We start from the raw sequence: 17,835 nt of genomic DNA, 5'->3' as shown, positions 1-17,835 counted from the left end.
GGTAAGGAATACAGCAGACTAACTTAGATAAATAAAAAAGGAGAATTTAACTTTTAAAATGGTCTTATTCCTCGACGAAGATTTATGCTTCTATATTTAATTTAAATTAAAAAAAAATTATCCTATGCCCAAGTTATTATAACTTTTGAAATCACGAAATCTGTTTGGTAGTTTTGGCTGGGAGTTGACAGAAATATTCTAATTTTTTTCCTTTGATGAACATTATTTAGATGTTATTTATGATTCGTTGACAGCCCTGCTTGTTGTGTTTTGAGTAGGATGAGCGAAAACGAAAACAATAGCAATTTTCGATGTCCACTCTTGCTTAACCACCTTAAATGACTTTCACTGCTACAGAACGGTTTTAAATTGGAGGAAGACGAGTAAATGGATGTCATCAGTCCTATTTGAGAAATTTCGGTGAAATATTGTGAAAGAGATGGTATCTTAGATTTTTTAAAGCTTATTATGATATGGTTACCAAAATAAGTACAAACGGAGTTAAGAAACTACGAGAAGAACTAACGTGTACCATAAAAAGTAGGATAAAATAGCATACAAATAGAAGAAAAGGATGTAATCAAACGTTACAATAATATAATATAAAGTAGATGTTTAAAAGTCGTTCTTGTTTTTTAATAAAAAATGCCATCAGTGCTCGTTCAACCTTACGTTGCCACAACGTAGCTAGACCCAACAAAGACGTGTACTAGATGAGTGAATTATGTAGATATATACGTCAAGTGCTGATTGTGGAATTCATATGTAAAAATCTTTGCCTAGTCCGATTTTTTTATTCTGCAAACCTGTATACTTGCCCCTTTATTTTTTTAACTAGGCCAAACTTAAACATCTTCAAGCAATACAAGAATTCTTTACAATAAAGAAGTAGAACTCTTATTAGTGTATGGGACAGGTGTTTTTACAATATAAAGGTACTTATATCACGCCTGTTTCCCAGCGGAGTTGCATAAACTACATTTTTCGATCTGCGTATATATTTTTTTATCTACATTTATAAATACATTTATACATTTATAAATCTTTTCATGCAATTTACAACCCACATCTCCCGTTTCCTTAGTCTGCGGTAGGCGACCGACAGAGGACGTTAACGGCACAGAAACTGGTTGCGCCGACCTGTTTTAGATCCCAAGCGGTCGTGAACTCACTTTGGCTAGATTATAGTCGCAGAAATAGACAAAACAAGTATTTTGAAATGGCGATGATCAGGATTTTTCCGCGTTTTTTTGCACGAAGATTGGCTTCCTACAAAATATTGTAGCAGAAAATCCACTGTTTGGAGCAGGCTTTGCCCGGAGATGTCTTTCTGGATTAAGCCGCTTACTTGTTTAAAACATCTTTTATTTTTAATGAGATCCTTGAAAGTTGGTATGCGATTTTCAATTTTATATCATCGTATCGTCATTTAGGGATTTAATGTCTTCGCAATTTTTGTTTGTGATCATTAATCTTCCCTTTATTGTAATACTGCTCTTTTTCTTAGTTGTGCTCTCACCCATTCTGCTTCTAGGGTCCAGTTTCTTACGTTATTCTCTCGACAGCTTATCGGCATTTATTGCTTTTACGCCATGCCAATGGTCATGTTTGATAGCGTCAATTCCAGATATTTTCACTTAGGAATCTCAAAAAGACGAAACATTAAAATCCAATTAATCACGATATCAAGTGGGTTGAAGTATTGACAGACCTCTCAACATAAAATGTGGCCCAGAGAAAGTGTGTAAAAGCATCTTACATCACTCAGAATGTCGATTGATTGTGTGAACCACTTCGCTGTGGTTCTACTTGGTTTTTAAGGTATCATAAACACGCGTCAGTGTAGACTGCGTTTAACAATGATTCAATACGGGTTAGGTTCCCTGCAAAGGCTGCTGAGGACATATGGGGGTCGCTTTGTGTAACCTGACTTACCTCGCCCTCACCTCACTACGAGAGCATCGGTTAGTATTCAAACTAATGTACTTAAATTCGTAAATAAGTAGTCATTGGCCGAGGTGGGATTGAACCTGTGCCTTTCTGCGCATCACGCTTTTTAACCAGGCCAGACCGATTTACCGACAACTATCTTGGAGCTATCTTGGAATGTTAGGGCATGTTTTAATGCATGTATAAATTTATTAAACGTTACTCACTTGGCTTTGAAAATTTAATCCATGAATCCATTTAAAACTGAATATTGAAAACATTTGAACGACACTGCACTAAATCAATGACTGATCAATAGTTAGTCACATAAGATTATCGGTTGCATGGTTGATTACAAAATGAGTCACGTAATGATTTCTGTTGTATAAGATAGTAGGTTTTAGAGTACTACATGTATTCGTAATCGTCAGTTCTTTACATTCAACTTTTTTCTTATCAAAGACGGCTAGTCTTGATTGTCATTTCTAATCAGTAAAACAATTTGTCCAACTGGATCTCAAGAATTATAGGATACATATTATTGAGTAGGTAGCGGTTTTTGTACGGTTGTAAATCCAGGAATCTTGTTAAAGGTTAGGTATTGGACACCGGATTCTGAAGCATCACCGCTAAGGATGCAATCGGGATCAAACTCAGATCATGGTTTTTTTTATTCCTCCTGGCTTTAGTCCTGGTTATGAGCCTGGGATGAGTGAGAGGTCAGGTTTTTACACGAAGCGACTCCCATCAGACCTCCGCAACCTTTGCAGGAGAACCTAATCCATAGGATTGGAGCTTTTTGGCGCGATATTACCGGATTTTAAGGCTAAAGTTGGTATTGCTCATAATTCACTAAGATCAATACAAAACCTACTTACTAATGACTCACAGATACTCTTACCGGAATATTTGCTCAGTGATCAACCAGTTTATATTACCTACTTGCTATTTGAGAAACAAAGCGCGTTGAGTAAATAGGGAATGTTGCCAGAAATAGTTGACCCTAATGGAATACTTGGGTTTCAAAGTTGTGGCTGGATGGTAACTAAATAGCTCGACTATTTGGCTCGTTTCGTTCCTGTTCAGCTATTACTGGACTGAGTTAATCGACCCTTTCGCTCGTTGATAGATTTGCAACCAACTGAAAAAGTTTCAGTCAGTTGACGAACCATTTTGCTGGATAACTTCTGAGTTGGAGTTTGAAAATAGTCTGATTGATTTGATCTGAGAGATTGATTTATTTATATATTCTAACATATACAAATTGTAATTTTATAACAAAATATCATTATAGAAAAATTTAAGTTCACAACATCCAATACCTAGTAGTTCTTAATACAGTATTAAAACCTTTTAAACATCGAATGTGAATAATTGCGTGTGAATGTAAAACAACACACCTACAGTTTTGTTATTATGAAAATATTACATTGACTTCCCGTGAGAACCATCCGAAATGGTAGAAATTTTCTATTGTGGCAACACAGAATGTGGCAGAAAATCTTTTGTGTTGTTGCAAACAAAGCTTACCAAATGACCGCATCGGAGGCAGTGGTCCCGTCGGTCTTGAACTTTGGACAATGTGCCGTAAATCAAGGATGCATCCGGGTGACACGAACATGTGTGAGACAATAATATTATGCGCTTTTTAAAACAATATGGCCTCGCTACGCGAGTTGTAAAACTATGGTCTTGGTGAAACATTCCTGGAACAATAAAAAGCGTTCAAAATGTTTTTAAAAATAATACAGTGCCAATATTCTCGGAATTTACTTTCAAATATGGCAACACTGACTCCAGATGTGGCCGTGTGGCCAACTGCAGGCCAAGTGGTCCATTCCGTCGGATGTAACGGGTTACTTTCTCAAACCTGTTTTTTAGATGTTTTTTCGTCAGTTATGAATGATTGACCGCTTCAGGCTGAGGATGTGATAATTAACAAGCAAATGTTTTAAGAATATGTTGAGATAACTTTTAGTTTAACAAAAAATGATTGTGCGTTGTTGTTTTTTTGTTTTGTTTTGTTTTGCTGCTTTATTGTATTTTAAAATATACAAACTTTCAGTTTAGGTTTCTGGAATATAAAAATAAATTGCAAAAACAAACAGATAATTATGGTCATATAAATATCAACGGAGTACTTAGGTATATAGTTGTTTAGAAATGATCGAAAAACCGGAAAGCCATATTGTTGAAATTAAACAGATAATTTTAATTTATATAATCGTTTCGTAAATGGTTGATAATGCATAAGTTTTATCTTATATATAAAATTATCGTGTCATGTTCGTTCCTGTACCCCTCCGAAACGGCTTGACCGATTCTCATTAAAATTTTGTGACTATATTGAGTAGGTCTGAGAATCGGCCAATCGGATCGAAATGAACATCTATTTGTCGGGACAGCTAGTAAAAGCTAGAATGACTGTGCCCTCTTGTTATTATAATTTTATAAATCCAGATTAAAAAGTTACTTTTCAATTTGTTATCTCCAAATCAATTTACTTTCAAATGGTCGAGGTAATCGACGTTTCAAATATTGAGTAAAATGTTTCCACCGGCGGATATCCTCGACTCAGCTCAAGTTGATCGATTCACACGGTGTGTAATTAAAATAGTTTAATGAAATAAATAATAATATGACAGTGCGACTTTATTTATTGTTTATTTGGAGGATTATTAAAACGCATACAAAACTTACATTTATATTGTGTTATATTGTGTATTATATGCATTTGTTTAAAGCCACCATTATTTCGACTACGATAAAATAAATTTAAATTTCTCCAATTTCAATAGTAATTGAGTAATTAAACATAGTTACATAGGTATACCTACAATTACTGTAATAAAATTAAAAAAAAAACAATTAGACTTAGTAATCAAATAAACATAGGTACCGTGTAATAAAACCAGTTAAGTACAGTAGGTACTAATAAGTAGTTTATTTTCGGATCTAATTAGGAAATCGATAACTATTCTCGATCATCACTCGGTTTATTCAGATGATGTGGTTTAACGATGTTTTCGACATGTGGCGAACAACACATGTGAAATGGTGGGAATATTGACACTTCAAAGGGCCATGATGACAGATCGGTGGAGTGGAGAGACAGATAGATCTTTAAGAGTGATGCTTCCGTGGGGTATTTAGAGATGGTAATATGTATTTAAGTTCCATGTTAAAATTAAAATAACACAGACATTGCTATCCCATTAAAACGAGCGTTCAGCTGATGCTGATGACATTTTGTACGGTTTTTTTTTTATAAAAGCCTTATAAATACCTACCTAGTTAAATTTGAAGTGATTTTTTTTTTTCATTTTAGCCTTCAAATCAATAGTCCAATTGGAATAAAAAAAAGTTTTGTTTGTTTGTTTGTTCGTAATATCTTTATTGCACAGAAATTCACACTGTTATATGAATTAGTAAGTACGTTAAAAAAAATACAATTTTGTCAATAATCAAGTATTTGTGATAAATATATTTATTGAACTTTTCAAACTTGAGCTATTGGAAATTTTATGATCGGAAAAGTAATGATCTCAAGAAATTTACAATACAGCAATCCAAACAAAGTTGCGGGCGAAAGTTACCTAGTATTCGATAAAATAGAAGATGAATTACAAGGCGCATTCACGACAGTATGTGACCACGATGCACCCATTTCCGGCAGAGTAATCTATGAATGGACTGATATGGTTCTGCTGAATCATTTTCATATTTAATACAAAGTATTATGGTATAATTTAACTTGGCTATTTGAGTCTAAATTTACTCTGTCGCGTATTTAAAGAGGACAAGATAAAATTATTTATGTTAATGCTTACGTAATTCATAAGAATGTTTGGCATTTTGATAGCACAGATATGCACTGTGTCGTTCGTCACTTTTTGATAGAACCATTTATTATCAACATTTCGTTCAGACGTCGTAAGGCTTATATGAGACTACTGAGATGAAAGAGATGAAAAAATAAATGAAGTGCGTGAACCATGAACCAAGCTGGTCAAGTTTTTCGTTTTATCGCATGGGAGTCGCTTCTTCAATCTATATTACCCGTCTCTTAATCAGTACAAATAAGAGTAAGGCGATGATCAAAGTTAAATAATATAACTTAATTAGACGTTGTTAATAAACTAAATTAAAACTGTCAGTAAATGAGTCACATCACAACGAATTCTTAGATTCATCCTCTGTGGCAAATTCCCATCCAATAGAAAAAATCCAAATGTAACAACCATAATTGCAGCAGTAAAAAACCTGTTAAATCTTAGAACCGTACGTGTCTAAATGCGGGTTACTCGGCTTAGTTCTGGAGAATCATGGTGGAACAACTGGAATTTGCTTCAATTTACAACCCTATTTATATTTATAAGTAAGTTTTGCTGTTTACAGGTTGTTGACTTGCAATGATAATTTTTGTTACAATTTTATGCAAAAATATATGAATTCTTAATAGTATAGCAGCTTAACGTAGAGTTAATTTAAAAATATCTTTTTTTTATACCTACTCGATTTGGCCGGAAATTGAACACGGGGCAATGTAACTTAAAGGCACTTTTCCATATTGAAATGGTGGTATGGGTGATAATATTCGACTAAAAGTATTCGCATTTGTTCACCCTGGTAATGTGTGTGATTTTAAGTTTCCCATTCCTCAAATTTGTTTCACCTTGGGAAATTCACCGATGTGAAATTTTTCCATAGTCAAAATGAAAATTCTAAAAGGTCTGCTAACTTACTAAATATCACTAAACACTACTTACTACTACGGGGACTAAAAATAAAAATATAAATAAATAAATATATACGGGACAAATTACCCAGATTGAGTTAGCCTCGATATAAGTTCGAGACTGGTGTTACGACATACTAACTCAATGATACAATTAACAATAACATTCTTATATACTTGGGAGAATAACAGATAAAATAAAATAGGTACTTAATTAATGTTCGATTGACCCAACATTTACTAATAAACGTGGGTGGTCTGACTAATACGAGTTTAATTAAACATCTGCTAACTTTCCAAGGCACAGACCATCTCCTCCATAATGCAAGTCTGTGCATCTAAAATTAAAATGAACATTCAAATTATTTCAATAATTAATTGAGCGTAAAGTTGCGACAGGTCACGCTTTCTACGGTTAGTGTCTTCATTATGTAAGATTTATCATAGTTAATTTATTTTCGTTTTTAGGCCGCCATCTTTTTTAGGTAAATGAACTTTGCTAATAATTCCATCTTGTTTTTCATTTCTATTTTTTTTTGCATAATTTCTAATTTGTATTCTGTATTTTTTCTTGTTGGCGTAATTAAGTTTAAGTATTTATTGTATTGTATAGTTTTGTAATAAAAAAAGTAATGAGAGAAATATAAAAAGAAAATTTACAACGTTGAACATCAGCCGAAAATAGTTCACTGTTATATCAATTTAATTGTAAATTAATAGAAAAATAATACACAGAAATAATAATTACTTTGAGATACAGAATATTAATATAATATAATGGATACTACCAATTCATTTATCTGTCATTATAATGTGCCGTGTGGTTCCCGGCACTATTACAAAAAAGAATAGGACCACTCCATCTCTTTCCCATGGATGTCGTAAAAGGCGACTAAGGGATAGGCTTATAAACTTAGGATTCCTCTTTTAGGCGATGGGCTAGCAACCTGTCACTATTTGAATCTCGGTTCTATCATTAAGCCAAATAGCTGAACGTGGCCATTCAGTCTTTTCAAGACTGTTGGCTCTGTCTACCCCGCAAGGGATATAGACGTGACCATATGTATGTATGTATGTCATAATAATTATATTTACAAGTTTTTCAACATATATATTCGTATCAATTATGTAGTTGCATAAATTAGTACGTAAGTTTTTGTTATGAATAGATACCTTCCTTGTAAACATAACATTTAATTGTAAGGTGACTATAATAACTAGTTTGCTGCAAGAAAATGTTAAATAGTGTGGTGCATTGAACTATGCAATGTGGATTAATGGTTGGCACTAAATGAGTATAATTTTAATTAAGTCTGTTCAAAAATACTTTCTAAATAGGTACCAAAAATACATTAAAAAAAAATTAAGAATCTGTTACTATGAATTTTGAAAAAAAAAGCCGTTCAAGCTGGCCTTGTTTTAAAAAGCTGCGCAAACTTGAAATTGAAATATTAATTATTAATGGATTAAGCTGTATTTGCACACGGGAGTAGGAGGTGTGTTTTTCATTATTTACTAAAAGGTACGAAAAATGAAGAAGAAAGAATTTTAATTAATACTCAAAGGCATGGATGGGAATGGAATAGAAATATAGTCTCACAATAGTAATGCTATCACTATTGATGTCTCGATGTTAATGGTATAGTGAACTGTATAGAGATTGAACTTGTGATTAGGTTTTAATAGAAATAAGTTACCACTGCCCCAAATATGAATCAACCATAGATCAATAGACTGCATAAGAATCCTACATAACTTTAAAGTCTCTACACTCAGCGGTTTGGATAAGACAATGTGCTGTCAATACCTTTGTCAGTATCAAAAATAAGAAGATATCTCAATTGCAAAACTTGCTTAAATCATATAAGCATTTGACGGTTGTATCTGCAGTTATTTTACGGCCGGTTGTACAAATTTTCAGATTAACGATAACTCGTAAAAGGTAACCGTTAGTATTAATTGGCTGGTTGCAGAAACCCCGATGGTTCTCCTAACACAATAAAATCTAATTATAACTACTTAACTGCAGGAACTGGTTAGTTTATTGGATCGTGATTTTTATTATTTCCTCCCTTAAAAATAATGGGATTAAAATATTCTTCCATACACTTAGCGTGAGTTTATTACTTAAGTTTTCGGATGCCATGGGTAGTAATAGTAATAATTAGGTAATTTTGCATTTTTATTTGAATTATTAATAAAGCAAAATATCTTATACCTGGTTAAAATATTTCTTACATTGTTTATTTGAATTGTTTCGGATTTTATTTATTTCGAAATAATTTAAGTACTACAATTAGAATATTTCATGTGACATTTTTTTTATTTCCTTGTGACTTAGACGTAATTTAAAACGGCTTTTAAGGGCTTGTATCCGCAGTCCTAAAAATAAAAAAATAATACCTGTATGTCGTCAACCCAAACTTCCGATGAAGCTATCCGAAAGAAATTCTTTCAATCCAGTGAAAGTATCCTCGGGTCTTCTCACTGCACTTCACTTCACTATATATGGCACACCACTGATCGGATTTATTCCAAAAAATCGGTTTATCACAAACATGCGCGTGCGCCGCGAGTCGAGTCAGCCGTTTGAGTCGGTGAGCGGCACGACGGGTGCTTCGCCCCGCTTCGTCATTGAGGGAGTACTGACAGACAGAGCAGCAGTTTAGATTATTTTGCATTGCTAAAGTGCATATCCCAATTGACGTGTCCAAATGATGCAGTCACTAATTCAGACAAGTATAACTACAATCTGTAAGTTACTAATGCTACGAGTATAAAACTAGTCTGAACTTTTTTAGTAACAGAATCATTTGGGACGTCAGATATAAATTTTATATAGCGATGTTGGGTCGTTGAAGTTTGTTCAGTGTGGTTCGATCATCATCGGTACAAAACCCTACTTTATAATAACACAACTCCCATCAAATCTGTCTTTAAATTTAAATATGTTAACTCTGATAATATATTAAAGGCGTTCAAACAACTTAATTTGAAAAAGTCTGAAGACCATTGGGGTATGTCTGTTAGTATCATAAGTCAAATCATAGATATTATTGCATCTGATCTAGCTTTTATATTTAATGAATGTATTGATGAGGGTATTTTTCCAAATTTAATGAAATGTAGCAAATTAATACCTCTATTCAAAAAAGGGGAGAAAACAGTCCTTGGCAATTATAGACCTATTTCTATATTGCCAGTTTTGAGCAAGGTGTTTGAGAAGATGATGCTTAATCAAATGCAACAATATTTTAAAATCAATAACATTTTCCATTCCCAACAATATGGGTTCACTGCCGGGAAGTCCACCACTGATGCGGGAGTAGCACTTGTTACTCAAATCTATGACGCGTGGGAGAGTTCACAGGATTCAGTTGGAGTCTTTTGCGATCTCTCTAAAGCATTTGATTGCGTAGATCATCAGACACTTTTGCGTAAACTTCGTCAATATGGGTTTGACCACAAATCAACTAAACTAATGGCATCCTATTTGACTGATAGGCTTCAAACTGTAGATATTAATGGAGTAAAGTCAAGCGGTTCAAGCGTCTCAATGGGTGTTCCTCAGGGCTCAATTTTAGGACCATTCCTCTTCCTGGTATATGTCAATGACCTGCCTTTTATGGTGGAAAAACAGGCGGGTATAGTGCTGTTTGCCGATGACACTTCTTTAATATTTAAATTAGATCGCCATAGCGAAAATGTAAGTTCGGTTAATAATATACTGTCGGCCATATCTATCTGGTTCTCAACCAACAATCTTCTTTTAAATGCTAATAAGACCCAATGCATTAAATTTACCCTTCCAAACGTAAGGCAGGCCAATACTGACATAACACTGGAAGGCCAGAAATTAGAATTTGTTGAAAATACAAAGTTTTTAGGAATTATAATTGATGCAAAGCTACAGTGGGGTGCTCATATTTCTAAACTATCCAATAGACTTAGCTCTGCCGCTTATGCTGTTAGGAGGATCCGACAATTGACAGATGTAGCTACAGCTAGGCTTGTTTATTTCAGCTATTTTCATAGCTTGTTATCTTATGGTTTACTTTTATGGGGTAGCGCGGCTGATATACAAACTATTTTTATAATTCAGAAAAGGGCCGTTCGCGCAATTTACGGCTTAGGACCAAGAGACTCGTTAAGACAACTCTTTAAGAAAATAAACATACCTACAGTAGCGTCCCAGTACATTTTTGATCTTATAATGTATGTTAGGAAAAATACCTCTTTTTTTCAAAAAGTTATTGCCACAACTGATAGAAATTTACGTAATAAACATAAATTAGTCATGCCGTTTCATAGGCTTAGCAAAGTCAGTAAATCATTTATGGGGAACTGTATACGATTTTATAATAGGTTGCCGGAGTCTGTTCTTGATATGCCCAACCGAAAATTCAAAGAGTATGTAAAGAAAGTACTTTGTGGGAAGGCTTATTATAGGACTGATGATTACCTTAATGATAAAAACATCTGGCTCGAGCTTGGCACAGGAACCTCGTAATTAATTGTAGTTTAATTTGAACTTAAATCAAAATTTCAGTACACTCTGTACATAAATCTTTTTAAAATTGGCAATCCATAATATATATATATATATATATTTTTTTCTTTTTTCAATATTAAATCTCATAAATATATAAATCTCCCGTGAACAATGTATTCTCCCGTCCACATTCTATTCTAAGTATAATTTAATATTGTGAAGTTGACGTTGTTGATGAAAATGCTGCAGTGCAGTTTGTTACCGCTTCTTCTGCACTGACGCCTTGGAAGCGGCAGTAAACTTAGTTTTTAAGTAATTTATTTGACGTCAACCAAGTTGTTAAACCATACGACAATTATTAAGCGATATAATAATATCCTATAATAATGAATAAAAATTTTGAATTTTGAATTTGAATTTGAATCACTCGGATCTCTTTTTGTCTAAGATACCGTAACTAAGAGAATAGGTAGACAATTTTCATCTAGTGCAGTTTACCTTGATTCAACATGAGTTAGGAAGCGGAAATCAGACGAGCGACAGTCGCTTTGTTATAAAAACATGATTTATCCAAAATCATGATCAAAATGCGCACATCAGAGCTTCTCTCCAAGGAAGTTGTGATATAATCGGGATCAACACCGCGAGAAATAAGAAGAGACTCGGTAAAGCGTGTTAGAACATATTTGAATAGCAAATTTAATTCTTTCTTTTTAAATTAATAGAAAAGCATGACATATATTCGAGCAAATTTTTACCATCTAACACCAATCGACGTGTACTGCAACCAAAGAGAATTAATTATTATACCGCTACGTTTAAAATTTGGTTGCAGTCTAAGCAAGTATTTATGAGGACCGCCTCTTAATTGTATACTCACTCACGCGCCGGCAGCCCGGGCTCGAATCGGAATGCAATCTCCCTCACTCTCTCAGGCACGCACACGTTTTCTCCTATCCGCCACACCGTCTCGCTTCCTCGACAGTTGGTCCCAATTGTCCACATTTTTTGCTGCCATCCTTCGATTTTGATCAAAGCTACCATTGGGATTAGGACACCTTTAGTTTCTTGTACCTATAACGTCATTTTTAAGTTTTCTGACGTCATTGTTACGTGCGTTTGTAATGTTATGAAGATTATGCAATTGAATTGGTTTGAATTGTGGTATTTATGCTCCACCATTTTTGCCTTTATGTGTTCACAGTCTCTCTACAACTGAACTGAACTATTAGTAGGACTAATCAACTGAAAAGACTATACACAGAATGGTTCTTCTACTACTGCTAACGTATCAGGAATAATACCAACGCTAGGTTTATTGTGAAGGCACAGATTGCCTAGTTACGGACAAAATAAACAATAATGTTTTACAGAATATTTTTGTTCAAGATTAAGGATTGTTTTTGAAACAATTACGATTAGCGAGATGAATGACAATGTTAATTTCTAAATCATTTATATTTCAATGACGATCATGCACATTCAGCTGAACCGTATCAGCAAAAAAGGTCATAAAGTTCCCATCATTTTCTACTATTCCAAAGAAACTTTTTCTCATAACTGCATTCTAATCTATTGATCGTATACGTTTGCCCCATTAGTTAGTGTTAGATCTCAAATGATTGGAATGACTAACTGCATCTCAGTTGATGGTGCTAATTTACATTGGCCTTGTTCTGTTGCTTTTTGGGATTCTGAATGTTTCCAAATCACTTGTACGCAATTGTGTTAATTGTTTGCAGTTTTTGCCTAATGTTCATAAATAGATGCTATAAGGATTAAAGTTTTGTTTCTTATCTGTATGCGGTCTGACATTCTGCAGTCGTGTGAAGCTTGTGGTTTCCGGGTTATAGAATATCTTTCATTGGTTGATATGGAGAGCGACAAAAATTAAATCTGAACAACTTTTTGAAACAATTCCCAAGATGGTGCTGTGGGTATCAGGGAGACCGCTAACCGTAAAATGTTTGTTTATATCTTAGCATGTTAGTGTCGCTTACATCGGGATACTAATAAGTATCTGAAAAAGTAAAAATAGATTCGCTTGAAAAATTCGCCCCCCCTAAATTTCGACTAAACAGCTGAATGCAAGAATATATTATTAATGAAATTACCTTTAATTCACATAAGAAAAACATTACTAACAGTATCATATGACTTAGATAATGCACAAAAGGAAGCATTATTGCATTATGCAATCTCTTCCGAGCAACCTTTTGGAAATTGTTTTGAAAAATGAAGTTTATGATTTAATCTTACATTCTGATAAAAAGTAAATTCTAATATCTCTGTATTGCGTTTGACGTAATCATTATTATATTTATTTTGTCTACTTTCGTCTACCTCTTTTTTGTGTCGTCTTTGCTTAACGGTATTTATCTGAATCGTGACTAGATGTTAGATAAAAATGCTTATCTTCTTATTTGACAGTTTCAGATATAACTGTTGCAAGTACTGCTATTGTGATGTTTTGAGCATTAAATGTTTAACAAGCTTGCATTAATAAATGTTTGTTGTTTCAGAAATGTGTCTGTTTATCAGTGTTATTGCCAGCTATTAAATAATAACTTCTTCTATCTCTCTTAATGTTATCTTCTCAAATTCTTTATACGACATTCTTTTACTTTATTTATTCATTTACTAATTTATGTAAACAGAAAACATCAAGACTGATAATCACAAGAAACAAAATTTCTTTCTTTTTTGAACCTACACAGGTTCTGCTTATTTCAAGAAAAAAAAAAGAATTTTCTTCCAGTAGACCCGAGATAATGATGATGATGAAAAGGGTGACAAGCGTGTTACTTTGTAGATGGTCATCAGCTGTGGTAGTCGCATATTTAAGACCTTACGCATTTGATTCTTTTTCGACAGCTTTTGATAAGTTGTCGGGTTGCTTGTAAAACCATTATCCTAGGCGATACTAATATATGCGAACATGCCAAATGAACTAAAATCTCAGTATGTCAAAGACCGAAAAAAAATTAGTCATATAAGTTGGAAACCGTATCCCGAACTCCGAAGCAGTATAATGACAAAGGATGCAAAACTGTGAAAAAGGATGAGAAAGATGCTCATGTTAAGATCATTGCTTCAATAATAAAGTACATTCGCCACCATCTGCTGACGTCAAAAACAAGTCAAGAAATTCTTATCGAGACCACAAAGATTAATGAAGTTCACAATAAAAGGATAAATGAAAGGAGCATTATCAACAAGAATGATGTGAATGACGTTCCATTAACACATGCAGAAGGAAATTAAACATATGAAATGCACATGCGAAGTGATGAAGATGATGCAGATCTGTTGCTAAGTGCATTTAAGACTAACATTTATCGTTACATTTTAATATCGTAAAAAGAAAAGTGAAAGTAAGACTTGTAACATATTACATACTTTCAGTAAATTTTACGAAAATGGTCTCTTCTTTGGGATAAAATAGGTATCATCAGCTCTTTTATAATATTGTTTTATGAAAATTGTTAAAATTTGCATGAAACAACCACATGAGGTATCAAAATAATTGATGCCGTGAGTTAATTAAAGCTACTAGTTATATCCATACATGGATAAATCACGTCTTTATCTCTTACGAGGAAGACGAAACCAGCAGACTCGAAAATAATGAAAGCCTACGTTTAGCTGGACGGTGATAGAATTGAAAACAATGCCAGTGAATCCCAAGTTAATTATTTTCATAACCTTGATTGGCTTTTACAATCTGTACTATATTAAAATTAAATGCCGTGTGGTTCCCGGCACCAGTACAAAAAAGAGTAGAACCACTCCATCTCTTTCCCATGGATGTCGTAAAAGGCGACTAAGGGATAGGCATACAAACTTGGGATTCTTTTTTAGGCGATGGGGTAGCAACCTGCCACTATATGAAGCTCAATTCTATCATTAAGCCAAATAGCTGAACGTGGCCATTCAATCTTTTCAAGACTGTTGGCTCTGTCTACCCCGCAAGGGATATAAACGTGACCATAGGAATGTATGTACTATAACTAAGTGAGACGTCATCACATAAGTCGTGTCTTATCATCGTTGACTGCATCACCGTCACAATATGAAGGACGTTAAACAATGATACGAGAGTCGCCGCTAAGGCTATTGTTCTAGTAAATGCAAATTGTTGAGAAAAATCTACCATCCATACCTACAAGTTTTATGGAGTTACAACTAATAAGGCCGAAAAGGAAATTGACATAAACTCATTGAAGTACTCGTAATAGGACCACTCCATCTCTATACCACGGATGTCGTAAAAGGCGATTTAGGGATAGGCTTGTAAACTTGGGATTCTTCTTTAAGGCGATGGGCTAGCTACCTGTCGCTATTTGAATCTCAATTCTATAATTTAGCCAAACAGATGAACATGGCCTACCAGTCTTTTAAAGACTGTTGGCTCTGTCTACCCCGCAAGGGATATAGACGTGATTATATGTATGTGTGTCATAGAAGTAAACGATTACTTTTAAACTTTCGCGTTGCATGATTATTGCATGCAAGCGGGAATTAACGCGAACATGCCGTTTTTTCATGACGTTTCGACCGACCGTGGTCACAGGATGACTCATAAGAAGTAACCGCTAAACGAATTTCGTGAACACTACGGAAGGATTTTTTTGATTCTTACGGATTTTTTTAAAAAGTATTTGGATTGGAGGTAGGGCTGCCAGCTATCCAAAAATTTCCGGGGTCTCATAGAAAAGTGTCGTGTAGTTACACCAAGTTAGTATTAGTCACAATTACCTGACCCTCACACGGAACGTACGGAAATACAATACAATAAAAATTATTTTTATTGCCCATAATAAAATACATATGTAGTAGAAACATCAATACTAATATTATGAAGCTGAAGAGTTTGTTTGAACGCGCTGATCTCGGGAACTACCGGTTACTGTTACCGGTACTGGTTCAAATTGAAAATTATTTATGTGTCGAATAGACCATTTATCGAGGAAGGCTTTAGGCTATATAACATCACGCTGCAACTTTTAGGAGCGATGAAATAATTGAAAATGTGAAAAAAACGGGGTAATTATTCATCCTTGAAGGCTTCAATGATGCCCAAAATAACTATTCCACGCGGACGAAGTCGCGGGCACAGCTAGCTATGAATATGTTGAGCTAAGGCGGACTTATCGCTAAGCAATCCCTTCCAGCCAACCTTTGGGTAGTGAAAGGTAAAATCCTGAAACCTTACTTAACAGAGAGAAATATCCAGATGGTCAAATGAATTTATTGAATGACCGTACCATTCCATGTGACCCTCTTTTAGAGAGACCCTTGCCGGTAATTTGATATCTATTATGGCGACCCCAAACATCGTTTATTTATTTACTCCTGCTCAATGTTACTGGAGCAAAAACGATCGATAATTAACCATACATTGTAGTTAAAGTATTATATCTTTTTGTTAATGGGCCTTTCTAGTTAAATGCAAATGAATTAATTGTTTGGGATTCCTCTTATAGGCGATGACCTGTCAATATTTTCTTATCATTATTTTATTGAATCTCAATCCTACTAATATTCGAAAGAATACGACCCGCCTAACACCTCTCCATGAACATATCTGCGCAACCACGACCACTCTGACAAGAGTGTTCGACTAAGAAGAAGAACTAATATTATAAATGCGAAAGTTTGTGAGTATGTCAGGATGTCAGTATGGATGTTTGTTACACTTTCACGCAAAAACTACTCAACCGATTACGATGAAATTTGGTATGTAGGTAGTTTGAAGACCCAGAATAACATATAGGCTACTTTCTATCCCGGAGTTCCCGTGGGATTGATTGCACGCGTACGAAATCGCGGGCGGCCTCTAGTACCATCATAACTAACCATTAAAACTGTTGGTTCTGTCTACCCCGCAAGGCATAGAAACGTGACTATCTGTATACATATATGTATGTACCTAAGATGAAGTCGGGTATATTTTTATATCGGTCTACTAAGTAGGTATCTATACTTCATCGACCTCATCTGTCAACTTTCATTCATCTGCTGATTGCTTTGACATGCGTATGCGCCATACATTGTGGTTGAGGAGCAAAAAAACATTGCCAACATCCGCTATGTAGCGATTGTTTTCTGTATCAAGTAAGATCAGCTATACTTACGACATAAACCCAGTATATTCTTTACAAATGTTAGATAGTGTCTGATTTGAATAAATTTTAATTTATACTTTTTTACTAGCTGTGCCCGCGACTTCGTCCGCGTGGAATAGTTATTTTGGGCATCATTGAAGCCCTCAAGGATTAATAATTTAGCCCGTTTTTTATTTTACCTTTTCCGTTATTTTTTCGCTCCTTATAGTTGCAGCGTGATGTTATATAGACTAAAGCCTTCCTCGATAAATGGTATATTCAACACAAAAACAATTTTTCAATTCGAACCAGAAGTTGCTGAGATTAGCGCGTTCAAACAAACAAACTCGTTAGTTTTATAATATTAGTATAGATATCTCCCCTTCACTCCATATCTTTCCCATGGATGTCGTAAAAGGCCTTTAAGGGTAAGGCTTAATGAACTTGGGGTTCTTCTTGTAGACCATGGGCTAGCAACCGTTATTATTAAAACTATTTGAATCTCACTTCCATCAGTAAGCTATACAGGTGAATGAGGCCTATAATAATCAAGAAATAAACACGAATAA

The 17,835-nt window shown here is 34.5% G+C and overlaps 1 protein-coding gene across 6 annotated transcripts in view; it reads right to left on the bottom strand.

The window, feature by feature from the left end:
* Window positions 1-17,835, bottom strand: part of LOC106137033 (uncharacterized) — a 77,890-nt gene that overhangs the window by 18,459 nt on the left and 41,596 nt on the right. The window contains exon 1 of one of the 6 annotated variants that reach the window (XM_013337783.2): window positions 9,071-9,298. The exons of 4 other annotated variants lie outside the window; for them this stretch is intronic. Coding sequence is in view for 1 of the 2 variants with exons in the window: in XM_013337774.2 (XP_013193228.1) it covers window positions 2,157-2,210 (54 nt within the window). In the remaining variant the exon portion in view is untranslated. Of the gene's footprint in view, window positions 1-2,156; window positions 2,248-9,070; window positions 9,299-17,835 lie in introns of those variants that run through there. One more of the 6 variants, XM_013337774.2, reaches the window with a different exon arrangement.

The sequence above is a fragment of the Amyelois transitella genome, chromosome 8 (assembly GCF_032362555.1).
Source record: "Amyelois transitella isolate CPQ chromosome 8, ilAmyTran1.1, whole genome shotgun sequence".
In the NCBI taxonomy this organism is placed as follows: domain Eukaryota; kingdom Metazoa; phylum Arthropoda; class Insecta; order Lepidoptera; family Pyralidae; genus Amyelois; species Amyelois transitella.
This window is presented reverse-complemented; position numbering and strand designations above follow the sequence as displayed.